The 25,170-nt window shown below is 37.9% G+C and overlaps 3 protein-coding genes across 3 annotated transcripts; all 3 read left to right on the forward strand.

The window, feature by feature from the left end:
• Nucleotides 1–4,040: 4,040 nt before the first annotated feature.
• On the forward strand, nt 4,041–5,869 carry LOC309479164 (zona pellucida sperm-binding protein 3-like). The gene is made up of 8 exons (XM_082143091.1): nt 4,041–4,571; nt 4,648–4,769; nt 4,849–4,952; nt 5,031–5,208; nt 5,281–5,398; nt 5,472–5,548; nt 5,621–5,709; nt 5,780–5,869. Exons 1-8 carry the CDS (start codon nt 4,149–4,151, stop codon nt 5,845–5,847), a joined length of 1,179 nt encoding a protein of 392 aa, XP_081999217.1. The 5' UTR covers nt 4,041–4,148; the 3' UTR covers nt 5,848–5,869.
• Nucleotides 5,870–12,636: 6,767 nt separating this feature from the next.
• On the forward strand, nt 12,637–14,466 carry LOC309479158 (zona pellucida sperm-binding protein 3-like). Its single transcript, XM_082143076.1, has 8 exons — nt 12,637–13,167; nt 13,244–13,365; nt 13,445–13,548; nt 13,628–13,805; nt 13,878–13,995; nt 14,069–14,145; nt 14,218–14,306; nt 14,377–14,466. Exons 1-8 carry the CDS (start codon nt 12,745–12,747, stop codon nt 14,442–14,444), a joined length of 1,179 nt encoding a protein of 392 aa, XP_081999202.1. The 5' UTR covers nt 12,637–12,744; the 3' UTR covers nt 14,445–14,466.
• Nucleotides 14,467–21,232: 6,766 nt separating this feature from the next.
• Nucleotides 21,233–23,061, forward strand: LOC309479142 (zona pellucida sperm-binding protein 3-like). The gene is made up of 8 exons (XM_082143057.1): nt 21,233–21,763; nt 21,840–21,961; nt 22,041–22,144; nt 22,223–22,400; nt 22,473–22,590; nt 22,664–22,740; nt 22,813–22,901; nt 22,972–23,061. The coding sequence occupies exons 1-8, from the start codon at nt 21,341–21,343 to the stop codon at nt 23,037–23,039; spliced, it is 1,179 nt and encodes a 392-aa protein (XP_081999183.1). The 5' UTR covers nt 21,233–21,340; the 3' UTR covers nt 23,040–23,061.
• The last annotated feature ends 2,109 nt before the right edge of the window (nt 23,062–25,170 follow it).

Consider the following 25,170-nt stretch of genomic DNA (forward strand, 5'->3'; position numbering starts at 1 on the left):
AAGCAGATGACAAGTAAATTATAACCATAATTAAACTAAACTATACCTGTTCTATCTCCATACAGCATATATTCTCTGGCTCTGTGGGCATTATTGTCCGACTCCGGGTCGAAATGAACCCCGCAACTGAGAGTTTCTGTTCTGATATTATCAGATGAGATTGTCCTGGCTCTGAGCGAGCTCGTGAGGCTCCGCCCCCTGGGCCGGCAGCAGCAATTCATTTGCATTTAAAGGGCACACACTAAAACAGCGCATTTTTCTGAGCCCCAAAAGATGACAATTTAAACATGCTGTAAAAAATGATCTGTTGGGTATTTTGAGCTAAAACTTCACATACATACTCTAGGGACATCAGAGACTTATTTTGCATCTTGTGAAAAGAGTCATAATAGGTGCCCTTTAAAAAAAACTACAGAACATGGTGGATATGCGCGACCGACAGAGGTTTCGTTAAAAGGTTTGAGTGACTAATTAAAGTTTAACCTGATAAAAAATAATAATAATGATTTAATGTTATCTGTGTTATATTTCATCTGCAATAACAATGTGGACTTTTATGAATATATATGTTTGGCCATTAACTTTTAAATGCATCATTATGCATTAATATGAGGAGAGTTCTCCGCGACTGCAGATCAACGTGCTACTGCATTTCTCTCCGATATGGTAGGACGTGAAATAAAATTAAACGTGGAGGATTTTAACTGTGAAAAGATGATTGACAGGCCAGTTTACTGTGACAGGATGCAACAGAGAGCAACCATTAAAGACACAATTGTATGACGTGTTAGTATGTCCCAAAGCTTGTCTACTTTTTTTGCTACACACTCAAAAGTAGGCTATCTACTTTTTCTTCACAAAAAGAGTACATACTTTTAGGGCGTAGAATAAGTAAATTGAGACACAGCAAGTGTATTGCAACTATGAAAGCCAGCAAACGAGCCGGGTCAAAGATCGCAGATTCTACCCGACCTAAAAATCCTTGGCATCCATAGTAAGCTCTATGAGCAGACGCACATTAAAACGCGGATAAATCAGCTCATCAACACACAGAGGCTCGATGTCTTGTATTGTGAATTGCACTCATTTGTATTGCGTCCTCAATCTGACAACCCGCGTGAGCGTTAAGTCTGAGGAGGAGGGGGCGGGGGAACAACACTCTCCCAATATTTTGAATTTGGACTGCAGTACCCATTTCAACCACTAGCTGTCAATTTTACATACTGCACCTTTAAGAAAAGAAGACTAGTACCAAATTAGGGTTATTTGGCTTGTAACAATAGCAGAATCGTTTTTGGTAATAAATAGAACCCTTATAATAAGGTTCCATAAAGAACAATGCTTTGAAAGTGCTATACCTTAATGGTCATATAAATAACCTTTTTAATAATAGTTTATTTTCAGCAATATTAGTATCTTCATATTATTCATATTAGTGTTATTAACTTTATTTTTATATATTATGTATTGACTTTTTTTTTTTTTTTTTTTTTCCTCTATCTGCCTGGTCTTTATAATATTTTGTTGCCTCTGTTTGGGTTTTACATATTAAAAAAGGATGTTGTGTCAATTAGGTACTTCTACTTTTGATTGACATGGCAAACTGTAGCAAAAACATGATACAGATGTAATGAAGTTCCAGTGAAATATCTTTACAATGCTCTCTATATATGATGTCTTTACGTCCTTCATTATGTGTGTATTCTGAGTGACAATTTCTCTCTGCAGACGATGAGGTTATGATACGGGACAGCACCTGAAATACACAATTGAGTTAAGAGTTAAAGTTTGTCTCTTCCAATTGATTATGTAAAAACAGTTATATTTATGAAGGCCAAAATTAGCAAAAATGGTGTTAAAAGGAAAAAGTGATATAAAGTCATAAATTCAATATCTCTTACTTTGTGGAGAAGAGAAGATGAGTGTCCCTAATTGAGCAGAGCTGCTCACACTTACATGTTCTGTTAAACTAAAAAGAGAAAAAGACATAATTGATAGGAAACTAGTCACAATTTTTAAAATGAAAATGTATAGACATTTTAAGAAATAAATAATTTACCTGTTGAGAGTTTGTTGACAGCCTGTGTAGTTGTACAGCTGCATGAGCTCCAGAAAACCAGTAGTGAGGTGGCTTTGACAGTTACAGATTTGAAAAACAAAAAGGCGGGAATAAAGAACCCTAAACTTTTACACAAAGAACCATTTCAGAACATGGTTCTTCAGGATGATACAGTTCTAAATAGAACTGTTACTACGCGTAAAGAACCATGTGTAGGGGAGAGCAGGGCACAACCTAACACATTTTGACTTTCTCAGTTTGTGTAAATCCACTTGGGGTTCAGGGAATTTCTTTTCCACATTAATTTCACACATGTCTAGTACAATTATGTGGTTTTGTTTCTTTAATACAGTGTATATTTTTTTCTTGATTTACCCTGAAAGAATGGAAGTAAAATGTGACAACATGCCCCATAGATAGGGCATGTTGTAACATGTGAGGGGCACATTGTAACATGATCATATGACAGATTCAAATGTTATCTGGTCTAATCAAAAAAATATACAAGACAAACTAAAATATTTTATCAATAAAATACAATTATTAACTTTTTCATATAAAATAATGGGATTTTTTAATAATTAAAAATAAACACATTTTTGAGTTTGACAACAAAAACACTGCAAAACACAGCTATACAGCATAGTTCAAAACAATAATAATTAATAATTTCTGAACATTGACTTTCAGTCTTAATTCATCTATTTCTCATGGCTTCTCAATAGATTTTATAAATGTATAGAATAGCATAGTTCTAATAGGGTTGTGCCCCTGCACCTGCGCAACTAATTTAAACCCTGCTAGTGTCTTCTGCTGGTTAAATAACAGATGAGATTAAAATAATATCAGATTTGTCGAATTTTAAATTAACACAAAAACAGAGATGAAAAATCAACTTCAGTGAGAAATTTACTTTTGCTATGGTTAAATAAATGTTCAGTGATTTCTTACAAAGATTTTTTAATAAAAAAAAATAATAAAAAAAATAAATAAATATATATATATATATATATATATATATATATATATATATATAGTGTTGATATGGCAACTAGTAAATACACCAAGTTTTGTCATGCAAGTGTGGAAAGTTTTAAACCATGTGTGTTACAACTAGCCCTGCTCACCCCATGTATGAATGTGTGTAGCCTATATGAATGTAATCTGGATTTACTACATTCGCCATGTTTTTCAGTATAGATATAGTTGGATATAAAAATCTACGGAGTTTGTTAAACATGCTTTAAACACCAACATTTCTTTAAGCTCTTAATGTCCATTAATGAGCTTGTCTTTTGTTCATACTTGTTAATATTTTAAATTACATTTTTGTAGTAGACTGTTCAGATTATAGTCTTTTGGTGCTGACCAGCATATAGTATAGTTCAAGAAAGAATAAAGTCTACATTGAATCCACAAACACTCTGATCAACCTAAACATAACAGTTGTAATGGGGTGAAAACATATCAGTGAATCTATAATAAAATAATGTTATGATCCTGCATTCCTTTGGTTCTGAACTAAAATTCTCCATTTCAGTCCCTTGTGAAGATTGCTGTTGATGTGAGGGAAGAACGTTTGTAACAATCTAAACCTGAAACATACTAAACTTTGTTATTTTGAATAGTGTACAAATCTGTCTGTGGCCATGTTTCTGAATGAATAAAAAAGGAAGACACAAAAATACTTGGGGAATTGATCTATCATTTTGATATTTCAAATAAGCAATTATTTGGTTTAGCTATTAATAACATGCCCTTATATGGTACTTCATTTAGAATCAATGACTTTCACCTGTGTTATATTGACTGAGTAAATTGGCAGGTGCAGAGAAAAATGATGCTTGTCACGAGAGAGGTGGAGCCATTCTGATTGACATCTGCATAAATTTGGATGGTAGCACCCTAACGTGTCATTGAAACAAGCTTGGCAATAATGGGGTTTTGGCAGGTTGGCTTTGGATTGGTGTTGAGTCTTGCACTTGGATTTTCTGAAGCACAATGGAAAGCAGGAGCAGCAGATAATCAGAGTCCAAGCGAGTTTAAGCCTGGAACATTAGCTCAAGCTTCTCGACAGGCTGATTCCAGGATGTCTTTGGTTCCCAGTAACACAGTATTTGCACCACAAAGGTTTCCCGCTCAGTTTCCTGTCCAGACACCAGTCAGGACTGACTTTGGGAAGTCTTCTCAAGATCTTATGGGTGTTCAATTAAAAGAGCTGTTGCAGGGTCCAGTGGCGAAACTGACGTGGAGCTTTCCAAGTCTACCAGAGGAGCCACAGCAGCCAGACGTTCCTTTTGACTTGCCTTTTCCTGTTCCTGCCAACAGTGTAGCTGCTCAGTGTGGAGAGAATTCACTATATGTGGAAGTGATGAAGGACTTCTTTGGGACTGGGCACCCAGTGTTGTCCTCTGGCTTTACACTGGGAGGCTGTACTGCAACTGGAGAGGATTCTTCTGCTCAAGTGCTGATCTTTGAGTCTGAACTGCATGGATGTAGCAGCACATCAATGGTAAGGTTCTGTTGTGACAATCATAGGTATTCTGAACCGTCCATGTGACTGTTCTTCTATTAACCTTTCTGTTTAGGTGACTGAGGATGAGCTTGTTTATAAGTTCAACATTATCTACACCCCACAAGAGGCATCATATGGTAGTCCTATTGTCAGGAGCAGTGTTGCGGTGGTTGGTATCGAGTGTCATTATCCAAGGTAAGATTTTTGTTAACTCAGGATTGAAGAATATGCTATAATTTGCACTAAAAGGGGATTGATTGTTATACCTTGACAGAGTGTTTGATGTGAGCAGTGATGCCTTAATGCCCACTTGGATCCCATATGCCTCAACTAAGGTTGCAGAGGAAGTCTTTGTCTTCTCCCTCAAGCTCATGACTGGTTGGTGTAGGCCAAACAGATTTCTAGTATGCTTGTGAATCATCTGTTAAGACTTCTTTTTTTTCTCTCTCTCTGCAGATGACTGGAGATTTGAGAGACCTTCTAACCAGTACTTCCTGGGTGACATGATAAATCTTGAAGCATCAGTGGGTTTGTACAGCCATGTTCCCGTCCGTGTGTTTGTGGACCGCTGCGTGGCTACTGCAGTCCCTGATGTTGCTTCTGTCCCCAGATACTCCTTTATTGAGAATAATGGGTAAGAGGTGCTACCTCATGTTTCCCAGCTTCCAGAAGGGTTGCGTGACTTCTAACTGTGTTCTGTTCACAGGTGCCTGGTTGATGCCAAGCTCACAGGCTCCACGTCTCACTTTATGCCCCGGACTCAAGGTGATAAGCTAGGGTTTCAGCTAGAGGCGTTCAGGTTCCAGCAAGCAGACAGTGGGCTGGTATGTATGTCTTGTAATTATGTGACCATTTGTATGATATGCTGCCATGGTGTACAAACAATTGTCTCTGCAGGTCTACATCACATGCATTTTGAAGGTGGCAACCTCTCCAAGTTCTGAACAGAAAGCTTGTTCATTCTCTGCTAATGGGTATGTTGCCTGCTAGATAAGTGTACAGGTAATTAGTTGCTTTAACTTAATTGAGGTTGTTTTCTTTTTCAGGTGGGTGTCTGCAGATGGTTCTGACCAGGTGTGTGGCTGCTGTGACACCACTTGTAGCATCAGAAGTGGAAGTGATCAGCTGCTTACAGGTTTGGTTTAACTCTGCTATCTTGTTGTTGTCATGCATGGCTTTAGTCTCACTAATCATTTGTTCCTCAGATCTACGCTGGGAAAGAGCATCTGTCGGCCCCATTGACGTTAAAGAATATGGCTATGGCCAAAAATAACTGAATGTCATGTGACTTCTGGTGATTAATAAATTTTTTATATAATATGTTGTAATGTCTTTGTTTTTACTTGCACAAATACTACACTTAAACATATTTATTCAGTTTACATTGTTTCTGTTCAGACTATGTATTGCTACTGACTTACAAAGCCCTAAACGGCTTAGCTCCAGTCTATTTAACGGATCTTCTATCACCCTATAATCCATCACGCTTCTTAAGATCACTAAATTCAAGGCTTTTGGTCATACCTAGGATATCCAGAACCACCAAAGGAGGGAGAGCATTTTCACATTTGGCTCCAAAAACTCTGGAATAGTCTTCCTGAGACTGTTCGTTGCTCAGACTCGCTCTCCCAGTTTAAAACTAAAGTCTCTGGACGCATCTCTTCAGCCAGGCATTCATATAATCCTACAGTTCAAACTACAATCTGGCCTCTAGCTCATAAATGCCAGAGGAGAACTGGCCCCCGACTGAGCCTGGGTTCTCCCAAGGTTTTTTTTTTCTCCATTAGGTCACCTGATGGAGTTTTAGGACACCATTAGGTCACTTGATGGAGTTTTTTGGTTCCTTGCCACTGTTGCCTTTGGCTTGCTCAGTTGGGGATATTTTGGGGATATTTTATCAATCAATAAATTCCTCTTGGAACAAACTTTGTTGTATTATTTTAATTTAATACTGTGAAGCTGCTTTGATACAATCTGTATTGTGAAAAGCGCTATACAAATAAACTTGACTTGACTATGTGGGGGAGCATATTGCTCAAGTAATTTGTGGGGCTAGGCCCCATTACAACACTAAAGGGCATTTCAATAGCATATCCTTTCTGATGCTTACTGGATGATTTTGCTTTATTATTGGGGGTTCAAGTGTGTATGCTGAAACCCTGTTGTAATTGATAGAATTTCCAAGTAAAAACTTAAACTTTGAGGGATGGCAGTAGACCCAACCTGTCTGTCACCAAGGCTCACCCCAATTGACCTGATGGTGGCGCCACTGTGATCAAAAGTATGTTATGGCTCAGAACTCATAAACCAAACCTGTGCAGAAAGATTCTCTGCAGTCTGGTTGTCAATTTTTAATTCACTTTTGCAACAGGGTGCCAAAAGTTTGAAGTGGGCATGGTCATTTCTACTAAAACCGCTATCCCTCTTGTACACATGTATGGGCTCAGTCTGTGGTCGTGTGAAAAATTACGTGCTATAACATGACAAAACATGAATATGGCTGTAGCTATGCAACAATCAGTCAGACTGACTTGAAAACTGGGATGCAGTGTCTTTGTTCAAGGTGCCAGTATATTGTCTGAGGACATTTGCGCATCTCGAAATACATGGCCTCCATCGGCCAATGAATATTGAGCTGTCAGGCTTTGTAAGTAGGTAATTATCTGAATAAGTAATTACTTCACACCTAATTACAAAGTACGTTCTATACTGTTAAAGGTGCTATATGACATTTTTTGACCATTCTAAAGCATAAAAATACCATAATATGTTTCAGATATTTAGGAAACATGCCAAGTTTACATACCGGCGGTTTCTCTGAAAAACAATACTACAGCCAGGTATTCTACTTTGAAATGTGCGTTTCGGGAATGTCTGTTTTAGTTTTCGTCTGTGTGATTCCGCCCACTTCCAATTTATCCAGTAGTATTTCAACACCCCAGGTTGCCAGTTGCCATAAAACACAGTCCCCGTGTCTCAATGTATATACTATCCATCCTAAACAGTATGTGAGAATAAAATAAGTGTGTGCTAAAGCATAGTATGTTGAAAAGAGTATGCCAGAAGTCCCCGGATGGTCTACTATTTCCGTGCTCACTATAACAATATTTGCCCACAACCCATTGCGCTTTGGAGGAGGATCCAGTTCAGAACTACAAACATGAGTAAAAAGTGTTAAAGGGCACCTATTATGCAAAATTCACTTTTACATGGTGTTTGAACATAAATGTGTGTTGGCAGTGTGTGAGCATAACCACCCTAGTATGATAAAAATCCACCAAGTGTTTTTTTTACAATCTCAATAAATCATAAGCACTGTCTCAGAATGAGCTGTTCTAAGATTCTATGCAATATGACGTAGAATTGCACAGGCCCCGCCCACGACTGTTGATTGACACTGTAGTTTGAACATAGACCCGCCCTGAGTGAGCTGGACACAGAGTCTGCCATTGTTTCGACGCTTGAGCAGCTGTAGACAAGAATGTCTCCTAAGCGATTGAGGTGTGTTGTTGTTGGATGTAAGAATGAACATAGCAGTCTTCATTTACTCTCGTTGTTACTCGAGGATGGATCTGTACTGTTTGTGATCCAGCTTACGGTCTTCAGAGCGACAGGCCTAACGTTACTGACCACGGCAGAAATGAAAGTGAGAGCGCGCTCTTTATGACAGCTCATCGAGTCGTTTTACGGATATAAGGTTTACCAGTTTATTTAGCACCCACTGAAAAGGTGTGTTTATATTGTTTACTGTTACAGTAGGTGTAACAAGTGTTTTGTGTACTTCGCTGTCTATGTTGATGATAATGAAAGTGAGAGAGAGAGAGAGTTTATGGATAAGACTTTAATGCTCACTTCTTACACTGTGTTTATACAGCTCTTACTGTGATTCTCTGGAGTAAAACTAACGCTTCATCTTTTGTGTGAGGTACAATAAACTTCACTGAACTCATCAGTATATTTTGGTCATCATTCGGACAGGGTCTGCTACAGCAGGCTTGTATTAATAGTGGATAAAAGCAGATGACAAGTAAATTATAACCATAATTAAACTAAACTATACCTGTTCTATCTCCATACAGCATATATTCTCTGGCTCTGTGGGCATTATTGTCCGACTCCGGGTCGAAATGAACCCCGCAACTGAGAGTTTCTGTTCTGATATTATCAGATGAGATTGTCCTGGCTCTGAGCGAGCTCGTGAGGCTCCGCCCCCTGGGCCGGCAGCAGCAATTCATTTGCATTTAAAGGGCACACACTAAAACAGCGCATTTTTCTGAGCCCCAAAAGATGACAATTTAAACATGCTGTAAAAAATGATCTGTTGGGTATTTTGAGCTAAAACTTCACATACATACTCTAGGGACATCAGAGACTTATTTTGCATCTTGTGAAAAGAGTCATAATAGGTGCCCTTTAAAAAAAACTACAGAACATGGTGGATATGCGCGACCGACAGAGGTTTCGTTAAAAGGTTTGAGTGACTAATTAAAGTTTAACCTGATAAAAAATAATAATAATGATTTAATGTTATCTGTGTTATATTTCATCTGCAATAACAATGTGGACTTTTATGAATATATATGTTTGGCCATTAACTTTTAAATGCATCATTATGCATTAATATGAGGAGAGTTCTCCGCGACTGCAGATCAACGTGCTACTGCATTTCTCTCCGATATGGTAGGACGTGAAATAAAATTTAACGTGGAGGATTTTAACTGTGAAAAGATGATTGACAGGCCAGTTTACTGTGACAGGATGCAACAGAGAGCAACCATTAAAGACACAATTGTATGACGTGTTAGTATGTCCCAAAGCTTGTCTACTTTTTTTGCTACACACTCAAAAGTAGGCTATCTACTTTTTCTTCACAAAAAGAGTACATACTTTTAGGGCGTAGAATAAGTAAATTGAGACACAGCAAGTGTATTGCAACTATGAAAGCCAGCAAACGAGCCGGGTCAAAGATCGCAGATTCTACCCGACCTAAAAATCCTTGGCATCCATAGTAAGCTCTATGAGCAGACGCACATTAAAACGCGGATAAATCAGCTCATCAACACACAGAGGCTCGATGTCTTGTATTGTGAATTGCACTCATTTGTATTGCGTCCTCAATCTGACAACCCGCGTGAGCGTTAAGTCTGAGGAGGAGGGGGCGGGGGAACAACACTCTCCCAATATTTTGAATTTGGACTGCAGTACCCATTTCAACCACTAGCTGTCAATTTTACATACTGCACCTTTAAGAAAAGAAGACTAGTACCAAATTAGGGTTATTTGGCTTGTAACAATAGCAGAATCGTTTTTGGTAATAAATAGAACCCTTATAATAAGGTTCCATAAAGAAAAATGCTTTGAAAGTGCTATACCTTAATGGTCATATAAATAACCTTTTTAATAATAGTTTATTTTCAGCAATATTAGTATCTTCATATTATTCATATTAGTGTTATTAACTTTATTTTTATATATTATGTATTGACTTTTTTTTTTTTTTTTTTTTTCCTCTATCTGCCTGGTCTTTATAATATTTTGTTGCCTCTGTTTGGGTTTTACATATTAAAAAAGGATGTTGTGTCAATTAGGTACTTCTACTTTTGATTGACATGGCAAACTGTAGCAAAAACATGATACAGATGTAATGAAGTTCCAGTGAAATATCTTTACAATGCTCTCTATATATGATGTCTTTACGTCCTTCATTATGTGTGTATTCTGAGTGACAATTTCTCTCTGCAGACGATGAGGTTATGATACGGGACAGCACCTGAAATACACAATTGAGTTAAGAGTTAAAGTTTGTCTCTTCCAATTGATTATGTAAAAACAGTTATATTTATGAAGGCCAAAATTAGCAAAAATGGTGTTAAAAGGAAAAAGTGATATAAAGTCATAAATTCAATATCTCTTACTTTGTGGAGAAGAGAAGATGAGTGTCCCTAATTGAGCAGAGCTGCTCACACTTACATGTTCTGTTAAACTAAAAAGAGAAAAAGACATAATTGATAGGAAACTAGTCACAATTTTTAAAATGAAAATGTATAGACATTTTAAGAAATAAATAATTTACCTGTTGAGAGTTTGTTGACAGCCTGTGTAGTTGTACAGCTGCATGAGCTCCAGAAAACCAGTAGTGAGGTGGCTTTGACAGTTACAGATTTGAAAAACAAAAAGGCGGGAATAAAGAACCCTAAACTTTTACACAAAGAACCATTTCAGAACATGGTTCTTCAGGATGATACAGTTCTAAATAGAACTGTTACTACGCGTAAAGAACCATGTGTAGGGGAGAGCAGGGCACAACCTAACACATTTTGACTTTCTCAGTTTGTGTAAATCCACTTGGGGTTCAGGGAATTTCTTTTCCACATTAATTTCACACATGTCTAGTACAATTATGTGGTTTTGTTTCTTTAATACAGTGTATATTTTTTTCTTGATTTACCCTGAAAGAATGGAAGTAAAATGTGACAACATGCCCCATAGATAGGGCATGTTGTAACATGTGAGGGGCACATTGTAACATGATCATATGACAGATTCAAATGTTATCTGGTCTAATCAAAAAAATATACAAGACAAACTAAAATATTTTATCAATAAAATACAATTATTAACTTTTTCATATAAAATAATGGGATTTTTTAATAATTAAAAATAAACACATTTTTGAGTTTGACAACAAAAACACTGCAAAACACAGCTATACAGCATAGTTCAAAACAATAATAATTAATAATTTCTGAACATTGACTTTCAGTCTTAATTCATCTATTTCTCATGGCTTCTCAATAGATTTTATAAATGTATAGAATAGCATAGTTCTAATAGGGTTGTGCCCCTGCACCTGCGCAACTAATTTAAACCCTGCTAGTGTCTTCTGCTGGTTAAATAACAGATGAGATTAAAATAATATCAGATTTGTCGAATTTTAAATTAACACAAAAACAGAGATGAAAAATCAACTTCAGTGAGAAATTTACTTTTGCTATGGTTAAATAAATGTTCAGTGATTTCTTACAAAGATTTTTTAATAAAAAAAAATAATAAAAAAAATAAATAAATATATATATATATATATATATATATATATATATATATATATATATATATAGTGTTGATATGGCAACTAGTAAATACACCAAGTTTTGTCATGCAAGTGTGGAAAGTTTTAAACCATGTGTGTTACAACTAGCCCTGCTCACCCCATGTATGAATGTGTGTAGCCTATATGAATGTAATCTGGATTTACTACATTCGCCATGTTTTTCAGTATAGATATAGTTGGATATAAAAATCTACGGAGTTTGTTAAACATGCTTTAAACACCAACATTTCTTTAAGCTCTTAATGTCCATTAATGAGCTTGTCTTTTGTTCATACTTGTTAATATTTTAAATTACATTTTTGTAGTAGACTGTTCAGATTATAGTCTTTTGGTGCTGACCAGCATATAGTATAGTTCAAGAAAGAATAAAGTCTACATTGAATCCACAAACACTCTGATCAACCTAAACATAACAGTTGTAATGGGGTGAAAACATATCAGTGAATCTATAATAAAATAATGTTATGATCCTGCATTCCTTTGGTTCTGAACTAAAATTCTCCATTTCAGTCCCTTGTGAAGATTGCTGTTGATGTGAGGGAAGAACGTTTGTAACAATCTAAACCTGAAACATACTAAACTTTGTTATTTTGAATAGTGTACAAATCTGTCTGTGGCCATGTTTCTGAATGAATAAAAAAGGAAGACACAAAAATACTTGGGGAATTGATCTATCATTTTGATATTTCAAATAAGCAATTATTTGGTTTAGCTATTAATAACATGCCCTTATATGGTACTTCATTTAGAATCAATGACTTTCACCTGTGTTATATTGACTGAGTAAATTGGCAGGTGCAGAGAAAAATGATGCTTGTCACGAGAGAGGTGGAGCCATTCTGATTGACATCTGCATAAATTTGGATGGTAGCACCCTAACGTGTCATTGAAACAAGCTTGGCAATAATGGGGTTTTGGCAGGTTGGCTTTGGATTGGTGTTGAGTCTTGCACTTGGATTTTCTGAAGCACAATGGAAAGCAGGAGCAGCAGATAATCAGAGTCCAAGCGAGTTTAAGCCTGGAACATTAGCTCAAGCTTCTCGACAGGCTGATTCCAGGATGTCTTTGGTTCCCAGTAACACAGTATTTGCACCACAAAGGTTTCCCGCTCAGTTTCCTGTCCAGACACCAGTCAGGACTGACTTTGGGAAGTCTTCTCAAGATCTTATGGGTGTTCAATTAAAAGAGCTGTTGCAGGGTCCAGTGGCGAAACTGACGTGGAGCTTTCCAAGTCTACCAGAGGAGCCACAGCAGCCAGACGTTCCTTTTGACTTGCCTTTTCCTGTTCCTGCCAACAGTGTAGCTGCTCAGTGTGGAGAGAATTCACTATATGTGGAAGTGATGAAGGACTTCTTTGGGACTGGGCACCCAGTGTTGTCCTCTGGCTTTACACTGGGAGGCTGTACTGCAACTGGAGAGGATTCTTCTGCTCAAGTGCTGATCTTTGAGTCTGAACTGCATGGATGTAGCAGCACATCAATGGTAAGGTTCTGTTGTGACAATCATAGGTATTCTGAACCGTCCATGTGACTGTTCTTCTATTAACCTTTCTGTTTAGGTGACTGAGGATGAGCTTGTTTATAAGTTCAACATTATCTACACCCCACAAGAGGCATCATATGGTAGTCCTATTGTCAGGAGCAGTGTTGCGGTGGTTGGTATCGAGTGTCATTATCCAAGGTAAGATTTTTGTTAACTCAGGATTGAAGAATATGCTATAATTTGCACTAAAAGGGGATTGATTGTTATACCTTGACAGAGTGTTTGATGTGAGCAGTGATGCCTTAATGCCCACTTGGATCCCATATGCCTCAACTAAGGTTGCAGAGGAAGTCTTTGTCTTCTCCCTCAAGCTCATGACTGGTTGGTGTAGGCCAAACAGATTTCTAGTATGCTTGTGAATCATCTGTTAAGACTTCTTTTTTTTTCTCTCTCTCTGCAGATGACTGGAGATTTGAGAGACCTTCTAACCAGTACTTCCTGGGTGACATGATAAATCTTGAAGCATCAGTGGGTTTGTACAGCCATGTTCCCGTCCGTGTGTTTGTGGACCGCTGCGTGGCTACTGCAGTCCCTGATGTTGCTTCTGTCCCCAGATACTCCTTTATTGAGAATAATGGGTAAGAGGTGCTACCTCATGTTTCCCAGCTTCCAGAAGGGTTGCGTGACTTCTAACTGTGTTCTGTTCACAGGTGCCTGGTTGATGCCAAGCTCACAGGCTCCACGTCTCACTTTATGCCCCGGACTCAAGGTGATAAGCTAGGGTTTCAGCTAGAGGCGTTCAGGTTCCAGCAAGCAGACAGTGGGCTGGTATGTATGTCTTGTAATTATGTGACCATTTGTATGATATGCTGCCATGGTGTACAAACAATTGTCTCTGCAGGTCTACATCACATGCATTTTGAAGGTGGCAACCTCTCCAAGTTCTGAACAGAAAGCTTGTTCATTCTCTGCTAATGGGTATGTTGCCTGCTAGATAAGTGTACAGGTAATTAGTTGCTTTAACTTAATTGAGGTTGTTTTCTTTTTCAGGTGGGTGTCTGCAGATGGTTCTGACCAGGTGTGTGGCTGCTGTGACACCACTTGTAGCATCAGAAGTGGAAGTGATCAGCTGCTTACAGGTTTGGTTTAACTCTGCTATCTTGTTGTTGTCATGCATGGCTTTAGTCTCACTAATCATTTGTTCCTCAGATCTACGCTGGGAAAGAGCATCTGTCGGCCCCATTGACGTTAAAGAATATGGCTATGGCCAAAAATAACTGAATGTCATGTGACTTCTGGTGATTAATAAATTTTTTATATAATATGTTGTAATGTCTTTGTTTTTACTTGCACAAATACTACACTTAAACATATTTATTCAGTTTACATTGTTTCTGTTCAGACTATGTATTGCTACTGACTTACAAAGCCCTAAACGGCTTAGCTCCAGTCTATTTAACGGATCTTCTATCACCCTATAATCCATCACGCTTCTTAAGATCACTAAATTCAAGGCTTTTGGTCATACCTAGGATATCCAGAACCACCAAAGGAGGGAGAGCATTTTCACATTTGGCTCCAAAAACTCTGGAATAGTCTTCCTGAGACTGTTCGTTGCTCAGACTCGCTCTCCCAGTTTAAAACTAAAGTCTCTGGACGCATCTCTTCAGCCAGGCATTCATATAATCCTACAGTTCAAACTACAATCTGGCCTCTAGCTCATAAATGCCAGAGGAGAACTGGCCCCCGACTGAGCCTGGGTTCTCCCAAGGTTTTTTTTTTTCTCCATTAGGTCACCTGATGGAGTTTTAGGACACCATTAGGTCACTTGATGGAGTTTTTCGGTTCCTTGCCACTGTTGCCTTTGGCTTGCTCAGTTGGGGATATTTTGGGGATATTTTATCAATCAATAAATTCCTCTTGGAACAAACTTTGTTGTATTATTTTAATTTAATACTGTGAAGCTGCTTTGATACAATCTGTATTGTGAAAAGCACTATACAAATAAACTTGACTTGACTATGTGGGGGAGCATATTGCTCAAGTAATTTGTGGGGCTAGGCCCCATTACAACACTAAAGGGCATTTCAATAGCATATCCTTTCTGATGCTTACTGGATGATTTTGCTTTATTATTGGGGGTTCAAGTGTGTATGCTGAAACCCTGTTGTAATTGATAGAATTTCCAAGTAAAAACTTAAACTTTGAGGGATGGCAGTAGACCCAACCTGTCTGTCACCAAGGCTCACCCCAATTGACCTGATGGTGGCGCCACTGTGATCAAAAGTATGTTATGGCTCAGAACTCATAAACCAAACCTGTGCAGAAAGATTCTCTGCAGTCTGGTTGTCAATTTTTAATTCACTTTTGCAACAGGGTGCCAAAAGTTTGAAGTGGGCATGGTCATTTCTACTAAAACCGCTATCCCTCTTGTACACATGTATGGGCTCAGTCTGTGGTCGTGTGAAAAATTACGTGCTATAACATGACAAAACATGAATATGGCTGTAGCTATGCAACAATCAGTCAGACTGACTTGAAAACTGGGATGCAGTGTCTTTGTTCAAGGTGCCAGTATATTGTCTGAGGACATTTGCGCATCTCGAAATACATGGCCTCCATCGGCCAATGAATATTGAGCTGTCAGGCTTTGTAAGTAGGTAATTATCTGAATAAGTAATTACTTCACACCTAATTACAAAGTACGTTCTATACTGTTAAAGGTGCTATATGAAATTTTTTGACCATTCTAAAGCATAAAAATACCATAATATGTTTCAGATATTTAGGAAACATGCCAAGTTTACATACCGGCGGTTTCTCTGAAAAACAATACTACAGCCAGATATTCTACTTTGAAATGTGCGTTTCGGGAATGTCTGTTTTAGTTTTCGTCTGTGTGATTCCGCCCACTTCCAATTTATCCAGTAGTATTTCAACACCCCAGGTTGCCAGTTGCCATAAAACACAGTCCCCGTGTCTCAATGTATATACTATCCATCCTAAACAGTATGTGAGAATAAAATAAGTGTGTGCTAAAGCATAGTATGTTGAAAAGAGTATGCCAGAAGTCCCCGGATGGTCTACTATTTCCGTGCTCACTATAACAATATTTGCCCACAACCCATTGCGCTTTGGAGGAGGATCCAGTTCAGAACTACAAACATGAGTAAAAAGTGTTAAAGGGCACCTATTATGCAAAATTCACTTTTACATGGTGTTTGAACATAAATGTGTGTTGGCAGTGTGTGAGCATAACCACCCTAGTATGATAAAAATCCACCAAGTGTTTTTTTTACAATCTCAATAAATCATAAGCACTGTCTCAGAATGAGCTGTTCTAAGATTCTATGCAATATGACGTAGAATTGCACAGGCCCCGCCCACGACTGTTGATTGACACTGTAGTTTGAACATAGACCCGCCCTGAGTGAGCTGGACACAGAGTCTGCCATTGTTTCGACGCTTGAGCAGCTGTAGACAAGAATGTCTCCTAAGCGATTGAGGTGTGTTGTTGTTGGATGTAAGAATGAACATAGCAGTCTTCATTTACTCTCGTTGTTACTCGAGGATGGATCTGTACTGTTTGTGATCCAGCTTACGGTCTTCAGAGCGACAGGCCTAACGTTACTGACCACGGCAGAAATGAAAGTGAGAGCGCGCTCTTTATGACAGCTCATCGAGTCGTTTTACGGATATAAGGTTTACCAGTTTATTTAGCACCCACTGAAAAGGTGTGTTTATATTGTTTACTGTTACAGTAGGTGTAACAAGTGTTTTGTGTACTTCGCTGTCTATGTTGATGATAATGAAAGTGAGAGAGAGAGAGAGTTTATGGATAAGACTTTAATGCTCACTTCTTACACTGTGTTTATACAGCTCTTACTGTGATTCTCTGGAGTAAAACTAACGCTTCATCTTTTGTGTGAGGTACAATAAACTTCACTGAACTCATCAGTATATTTTGGTCATCATTCGGACAGGGTCTGCTACAGCAGGCTTGTATTAATAGTGGATAAAAGCAGATGACAAGTAAATTATAACCATAATTAAACTAAACTATACCTGTTCTATCTCCATACAGCATATATTCTCTGGCTCTGTGGGCATTATTGTCCGACTCCGGGTCGAAATGAACCCCGCAACTGAGAGTTTCTGTTCTGATATTATCAGATGAGATTGTCCTGGCTCTGAGCGAGCTCGTGAGGCTCCGCCCCCTGGGCCGGCAGCAGCAATTCATTTGCATTTAAAGGGCACACACTAAAACAGCGCATTTTTCTGAGCCCCAAAAGATGACAATTTAAACATGCTGTAAAAAATGATCTGTTGGGTATTTTGAGCTAAAACTTCACATACATACTCTAGGGACATCAGAGACTTATTTTGCATCTTGTGAAAAGAGTCATAATAGGTGCCCTTTAAAAAAAACTACAGAACATGGTGGATATGCGCGACCGACAGAGGTTTCGTTAAAAGGTTTGAGTGACTAATTAAAGTTTAACCTGATAAAAAATAATAATAATGATTTAATGTTATCTGTGTTATATTTCATCTGCAATAACAATGTGGACTTTTATGAATATATATGTTTGGCCATTAACTTTTAAATGCATCATTATGCATTAATATGAGGAGAGTTCTCCGCGACTGCAGATCAACGTGCTACTGCATTTCTCTCCGATATGGTAGGACGTGAAATAAAATTAAACGTGGAGGATTTTAACTGTGAAAAGATGATTGACAGGCCAGTTTACTGTGACAGGATGCAACAGAGAGCAACCATTAAAGACACAATTGTATGACGTGTTAGTATGTCCCAAAGCTTGTCTACTTTTTTTGCTACACACTCAAAAGTAGGCTATCTACTTTTTCTTCACAAAAAGAGTACATACTTTTAGGGCGTAGAATAAGTAAATTGAGACACAGCAAGTGTATTGCAACTATGAAAGCCAGCAAACGAGCCGGGTCAAAGATCGCAGATTCTACCCGACCTAAAAATCCTTGGCATCCATAGTAAGCTCTATGAGCAGACGCACATTAAAACGCGGATAAATCAGCTCATCAACACACAGAGGCTCGATGTCTTGTATTGTGAATTGCACTCATTTGTATTGCGTCCTCAATCTGACAACCCGCGTGAGCGTTAAGTCTGAGGAGGAGGGGGCGGGGGAACAACACTCTCCCAATATTTTGAATTTGGACTGCAGTACCCATTTCAACCACTAGCTGTCAATTTTACATACTGCACCTTTAAGAAAAGAAGACTAGTACCAAATTAGGGTTATTTGGCTTGTAACAATAGCAGAATCGTTTTTGGTAATAAATAGAACCCTTATAATAAGGTTCCATAAAGAACAATGCTTTGAAAGTGCTATACCTTAATGGTCATATAAATAACCTTTTTAATAATAGTTTATTTTCAGCAATATTAGTATCTTCATATTATTCATATTAGTGTTATTAACTTTATTTTTATATATTATGTATTGACTTTTTTTTTTTTTTTTTTTTTCCTCTATCTGCCTGGTCTTTATAATATTTTGTTGCCTCTGTTTGGGTTTTACATATTAAAAAAGGATGTTGTGTCAATTAGGTACTTCTACTTTTGATTGACATGGCAAACTGTAGCAAAAACATGATACAGATGTAATGAAGTTCCAGTGAAATATCTTTACAATGCTCTCTATATATGATGTCTTTACGTCCTTCATTATGTGTGTATTCTGAGTGACAATTTCTCTCTGCAGACGATGAGGTTATGATACGGGACAGCACCTGAAATACACAATTGAGTTAAGAGTTAAAGTTTGTCTCTTCCAATTGATTATGTAAAAACAGTTATATTTATGAAGGCCAAAATTAGCAAAAATGGTGTTAAAAGGAAAAAGTGATATAAAGTCATAAATTCAATATCTCTTACTTTGTGGAGAAGAGAAGATGAGTGTCCCTAATTGAGCAGAGCTGCTCACACTTACATGTTCTGTTAAACTAAAAAGAGAAAAAGACATAATTGATAGGAAACTAGTCACAATTTTTAAAATGAAAATGTATAGACATTTTAAGAAATAAATAATTTACCTGTTGAGAGTTTGTTGACAGCCTGTGTAGTTGTACAGCTGCATGAGCTCCAGAAAACCAGTAGTGAGGTGGCTTTGACAGTTACAGATTTGAAAAACAAAAAGGCGGGAATAAAGAACCCTAAACTTTTACACAAAGAACCATTTCAGAACATGGTTCTTCAGGATGATACAGTTCTAAATAGAACTGTTACTACGCGTAAAGAACCATGTGTAGGGGAGAGCAGGGCACAACCTAACACATTTTGACTTTCTCAGTTTGTGTAAATCCACTTGGGGTTCAGGGAATTTCTTTTCCACATTAATTTCACACATGTCTAGTACAATTATGTGGTTTTGTTTCTTTAATACAGTGTATATTTTTTTCTTGATTTACCCTGAAAGAATGGAAGTAAAATGTGACAACATGCCCCATAGATAGGGCATGTTGTAACATGTGAGGGGCACATTGTAACATGATCATATGACAGATTCAAATGTTATCTGGTCTAATCAAAAAAATATACAAGACAAACTAAAATATTTTATCAATAAAATACAATTATTAACTTTTTCATATAAAATAATGGGATTTTTTAATAATTAAAAATAAACACATTTTTGAGTTTGACAACAAAAACACTGCAAAACACAGCTATACAGCATAGTTCAAAACAATAATAATTAATAATTTCTGAACATTGACTTTCAGTCTTAATTCATCTATTTCTCATGGCTTCTCAATAGATTTTATAAATGTATAGAATAGCATAGTTCTAATAGGGTTGTGCCCCTGCACCTGCGCAACTAATTTAAACCCTGCTAGTGTCTTCTGCTGGTTAAATAACAGATGAGATTAAAATAATATCAGATTTGTCGAATTTTAAATTAACACAAAAACAGAGATGAAAAATCAACTTCAGTGAGAAATTTACTTTTGCTATGGTTAAATAAATGTTCAGTGATTTCTTACAAAGATTTTTTAATAAAAAAAAATAATAAAAAAAATAAATAAATATATATATATATATATATATATATATATATATATATATATATATATAGTGTTGATATGGCAACTAGTAAATACACCAAGTTTTGTCATGCAAGTGTGGAAAGTTTTAAACCATGTGTGTTACAACTAGCCCTGCTCACCCCATGTATGAATGTGTGTAGCCTATATGAATGTAATCTGGATTTACTACATTCGCCATGTTTTTCAGTATAGATATAGTTGGATATAAAAATCTACGGAGTTTGTTAAACATGCTTTAAACACCAACATTTCTTTAAGCTCTTAATGTCCATTAATGAGCTTGTCTTTTGTTCATACTTGTTAATATTTTAAATTACATTTTTGTAGTAGACTGTTCAGATTATAGTCTTTTGGTGCTGACCAGCATATAGTATAGTTCAAGAAAGAATAAAGTCTACATTGAATCCACAAACACTCTGATCAACCTAAACATAACAGTTGTAATGGGGTGAAAACATATCAGTGAATCTATAATAAAATAATGTTATGATCCTGCATTCCTTTGGTTCTGAACTAAAATTCTCCATTTCAGTCCCTTGTGAAGATTGCTGTTGATGTGAGGGAAGAACGTTTGTAACAATCTAAACCTGAAACATACTAAACTTTGTTATTTTGAATAGTGTACAAATCTGTCTGTGGCCATGTTTCTGAATGAATAAAAAAGGAAGACACAAAAATACTTGGGGAATTGATCTATCATTTTGATATTTCAAATAAGCAATTATTTGGTTTAGCTATTAATAACATGCCCTTATATGGTACTTCATTTAGAATCAATGACTTTCACCTGTGTTATATTGACTGAGTAAATTGGCAGGTGCAGAGAAAAATGATGCTTGTCACGAGAGAGGTGGAGCCATTCTGATTGACATCTGCATAAATTTGGATGGTAGCACCCTAACGTGTCATTGAAACAAGCTTGGCAATAATGGGGTTTTGGCAGGTTGGCTTTGGATTGGTGTTGAGTCTTGCACTTGGATTTTCTGAAGCACAATGGAAAGCAGGAGCAGCAGATAATCAGAGTCCAAGCGAGTTTAAGCCTGGAACATTAGCTCAAGCTTCTCGACAGGCTGATTCCAGGATGTCTTTGGTTCCCAGTAACACAGTATTTGCACCACAAAGGTTTCCCGCTCAGTTTCCTGTCCAGACACCAGTCAGGACTGACTTTGGGAAGTCTTCTCAAGATCTTATGGGTGTTCAATTAAAAGAGCTGTTGCAGGGTCCAGTGGCGAAACTGACGTGGAGCTTTCCAAGTCTACCAGAGGAGCCACAGCAGCCAGACGTTCCTTTTGACTTGCCTTTTCCTGTTCCTGCCAACAGTGTAGCTGCTCAGTGTGGAGAGAATTCACTATATGTGGAAGTGATGAAGGACTTCTTTGGGACTGGGCACCCAGTGTTGTCCTCTGGCTTTACACTGGGAGGCTGTACTGCAACTGGAGAGGATTCTTCTGCTCAAGTGCTGATCTTTGAGTCTGAACTGCATGGATGTAGCAGCACATCAATGGTAAGGTTCTGTTGTGACAATCATAGGTATTCTGAACCGTCCATGTGACTGTTCTTCTATTAACCTTTCTGTTTAGGTGACTGAGGATGAGCTTGTTTATAAGTTCAACATTATCTACACCCCACAAGAGGCATCATATGGTAGTCCTATTGTCAGGAGCAGTGTTGCGGTGGTTGGTATCGAGTGTCATTATCCAAGGTAAGATTTTTGTTAACTCAGGATTGAAGAATATGCTATAATTTGCACTAAAAGGGGATTGATTGTTATACCTTGACAGAGTGTTTGATGTGAGCAGTGATGCCTTAATGCCCACTTGGATCCCATATGCCTCAACTAAGGTTGCAGAGGAAGTCTTTGTCTTCTCCCTCAAGCTCATGACTGGTTGGTGTAGGCCAAACAGATTTCTAGTATGCTTGTGAATCATCTGTTAAGACTTCTTTTTTTTCTCTCTCTCTGCAGATGACTGGAGATTTGAGAGACCTTCTAACCAGTACTTCCTGGGTGACATGATAAATCTTGAAGCATCAGTGGGTTTGTACAGCCATGTTCCCGTCCGTGTGTTTGTGGACCGCTGCGTGGCTACTGCAGTCCCTGATGTTGCTTCTGTCCCCAGATACTCCTTTATTGAGAATAATGGGTAAGAGGTGCTACCTCATGTTTCCCAGCTTCCAGAAGGGTTGCGTGACTTCTAACTGTGTTCTGTTCACAGGTGCCTGGTTGATGCCAAGCTCACAGGCTCCACGTCTCACTTTATGCCCCGGACTCAAGGTGATAAGCTAGGGTTTCAGCTAGAGGCGTTCAGGTTCCAGCAAGCAGACAGTGGGCTGGTATGTATGTCTTGTAATTATGTGACCATTTGTATGATATGCTGCCATGGTGTACAAACAATTGTCTCTGCAGGTCTACATCACATGCATTTTGAAGGTGGCAACCTCTCCAAGTTCTGAACAGAAAGCTTGTTCATTCTCTGCTAATGGGTATGTTGCCTGCTAGATAAGTGTACAGGTAATTAGTTGCTTTAACTTAATTGAGGTTGTTTTCTTTTTCAGGTGGGTGTCTGCAGATGGTTCTGACCAGGTGTGTGGCTGCTGTGACACCACTTGTAGCATCAGAAGTGGAAGTGATCAGCTGCTTACAGGTTTGGTTTAACTCTGCTATCTTGTTGTTGTCATGCATGGCTTTAGTCTCACTAATCATTTGTTCCTCAGATCTACGCTGGGAAAGAGCATCTGTCGGCCCCATTGACGTTAAAGAATATGGCTATGGCCAAAAATAACTGAATGTCATGTGACTTCTGGTGATTAATAAATTTTTTATATAATATGTTGTAATGTCTTTGTTTTTACTTGCACAAATACTACACTTAAACATATTTATTCAGTTTACATTGTTTCTGTTCAGACTATGTATTGCTACTGACTTACAAAGCCCTAAACGGCTTAGCTCCAGTCTATTTAACGGATCTTCTATCACCCTATAATCCATCACGCTTCTTAAGATCACTAAATTCAAGGCTTTTGGTCATACCTAGGATATCCAGAACCACCAAAGGAGGGAGAGCATTTTCACATTTGGCTCCAAAAACTCTGGAATAGTCTTCCTGAGACTGTTCGTTGCTCAGACTCGCTCTCCCAGTTTAAAACTAAAGTCTCTGGACGCATCTCTTCAGCCAGGCATTCATATAATCCTACAGTTCAAACTACAATCTGGCCTCTAGCTCATAAATGCCAGAGGAGAACTGGCCCCCGACTGAGCCTGGGTTCTCCCAAGGTTTTTTTTTTCTCCATTAGGTCACCTGATGGAGTTTTAGGACACCATTAGGTCACTTGATGGAGTTTTTTGGTTCCTTGCCACTGTTGCCTTTGGCTTGCTCAGTTGGGGATATTTTGGGGATATTTTATCAATCAATAAATTCCTCTTGGAACAAACTTTGTTGTATTTTAATTTAATACTGTGAAGCTGCTTTGATACAATCTGTATTGTGAAAAGCGCTATACAAATAAACTTGACTTGACTATGTGGGGGAGCATATTGCTCAAGTAATTTGTGGGGCTAGGCCCCATTACAACACTAAAGGGCATTTCAATAGCATATCCTTTCTGATGCTTACTGGATGATTTTGCTTTATTATTGGGGGTTCAAGTGTGTATGCTGAAACCCTGTTGTAATTGATAGAATTTCCAAGTAAAAACTTAAACTTTGAGGGATGGCAGTAGACCCAACCTGTCTGTCACCAAGGCTCACCCCAATTGACCTGATGGTGGCGCCACTGTGATCAAAAGTATGTTATGGCTCAGAACTCATAAACCAAACCTGTGCAGAAAGATTCTCTGCAGTCTGGTTGTCAATTTTTAATTCACTTTTGCAACAGGGTGCCAAAAGTTTGAAGTGGGCATGGTCATTTCTACTAAAACCGCTATCCCTCTTGTACACATGTATGGGCTCAGTCTGTGGTCGTGTGAAAAATTACGTGCTATAACATGACAAAACATGAATATGGCTGTAGCTATGCAACAATCAGTCAGACTGACTTGAAAACTGGGATGCAGTGTCTTTGTTCAAGGTGCCAGTATATTGTCTGAGGACATTTGCGCATCTCGAAATACATGGCCTCCATCGGCCAATGAATATTGAGCTGTCAGGCTTTGTAAGTAGGTAATTATCTGAATAAGTAATTACTTCACACCTAATTACAAAGTACGTTCTATACTGTTAAAGGTGCTATATGACATTTTTTGACCATTCTAAAGCATAAAAATACCATAATATGTTTCAGATATTTAGGAAACATGCCAAGTTTACATACCGGCGGTTTCTCTGAAAAACAATACTACAGCCAGGTATTCTACTTTGAAATGTGCGTTTCGGGAATGTCTGTTTTAGTTTTCGTCTGTGTGATTCCGCCCACTTCCAATTTATCCAGTAGTATTTCAACACCCCAGGTTGCCAGTTGCCATAAAACACAGTCCCCGTGTCTCAATGTATATACTATCCATCCTAAACAGTATGTGAGAATAAAATAAGTGTGTGCTAAAGCATAGTATGTTGAAAAGAGTATGCCAGAAGTCCCCGGATGGTCTACTATTTCCGTGCTCACTATAACAATATTTGCCCACAACCCATTGCGCTTTGGAGGAGGATCCAGTTCAGAACTACAAACATGAGTAAAAAGTGTTAAAGGGCACCTATTATGCAAAATTCACTTTTACATGGTGTTTGAACATAAATGTGTGTTGGCAGTGTGTGAGCATAACCACCCTAGTATGATAAAAATCCACCAAGTGTTTTTTTTACAATCTCAATAAATCATAAGCACTGTCTCAGAATGAGCTGTTCTAAGATTCTATGCAATATGACGTAGAATTGCACAGGCCCCGCCCACGACTGTTGATTGACACTGTAGTTTG

Source organism: Leuciscus leuciscus, assembly GCF_965113295.1.
Source record: "Leuciscus leuciscus genome assembly, chromosome: 1".
In the NCBI taxonomy this organism is placed as follows: Eukaryota; Metazoa; Chordata; class Actinopteri; order Cypriniformes; family Leuciscidae; genus Leuciscus; species Leuciscus leuciscus.

Excerpts from the sequence above, each read along its gene's own strand:
- LOC309479142 (XM_082143057.1), top strand. The coding sequence starts at position 21,341 with ATGTCTTTGGTTCCCAGTAACACAGTATTTGCACCACAAAGGTTTCCC. Across the intron at positions 22,591-22,663 it reads AGCAAGCAGACAGTGGGCTG|GTCTACATCACATGCATTTT; the intron begins GTATGTATGTCT and ends TTGTCTCTGCAG. Across the intron at positions 22,902-22,971 it reads AAGTGATCAGCTGCTTACAG|ATCTACGCTGGGAAAGAGCA; the intron begins GTTTGGTTTAAC and ends TTTGTTCCTCAG.
- LOC309479164 (XM_082143091.1), top strand. The coding sequence starts at position 4,149 with ATGTCTTTGGTTCCCAGTAACACAGTATTTGCACCACAAAGGTTTCCC. Across the intron at positions 5,549-5,620 it reads TGTTCATTCTCTGCTAATGG|GTGGGTGTCTGCAGATGGTT; the intron begins GTATGTTGCCTG and ends TTTCTTTTTCAG. Across the intron at positions 5,710-5,779 it reads AAGTGATCAGCTGCTTACAG|ATCTACGCTGGGAAAGAGCA; the intron begins GTTTGGTTTAAC and ends TTTGTTCCTCAG.
- LOC309479158 (XM_082143076.1), top strand. The coding sequence starts at position 12,745 with ATGTCTTTGGTTCCCAGTAACACAGTATTTGCACCACAAAGGTTTCCC. Across the intron at positions 13,366-13,444 it reads ATCGAGTGTCATTATCCAAG|AGTGTTTGATGTGAGCAGTG; the intron begins GTAAGATTTTTG and ends ATACCTTGACAG. Across the intron at positions 14,307-14,376 it reads AAGTGATCAGCTGCTTACAG|ATCTACGCTGGGAAAGAGCA; the intron begins GTTTGGTTTAAC and ends TTTGTTCCTCAG.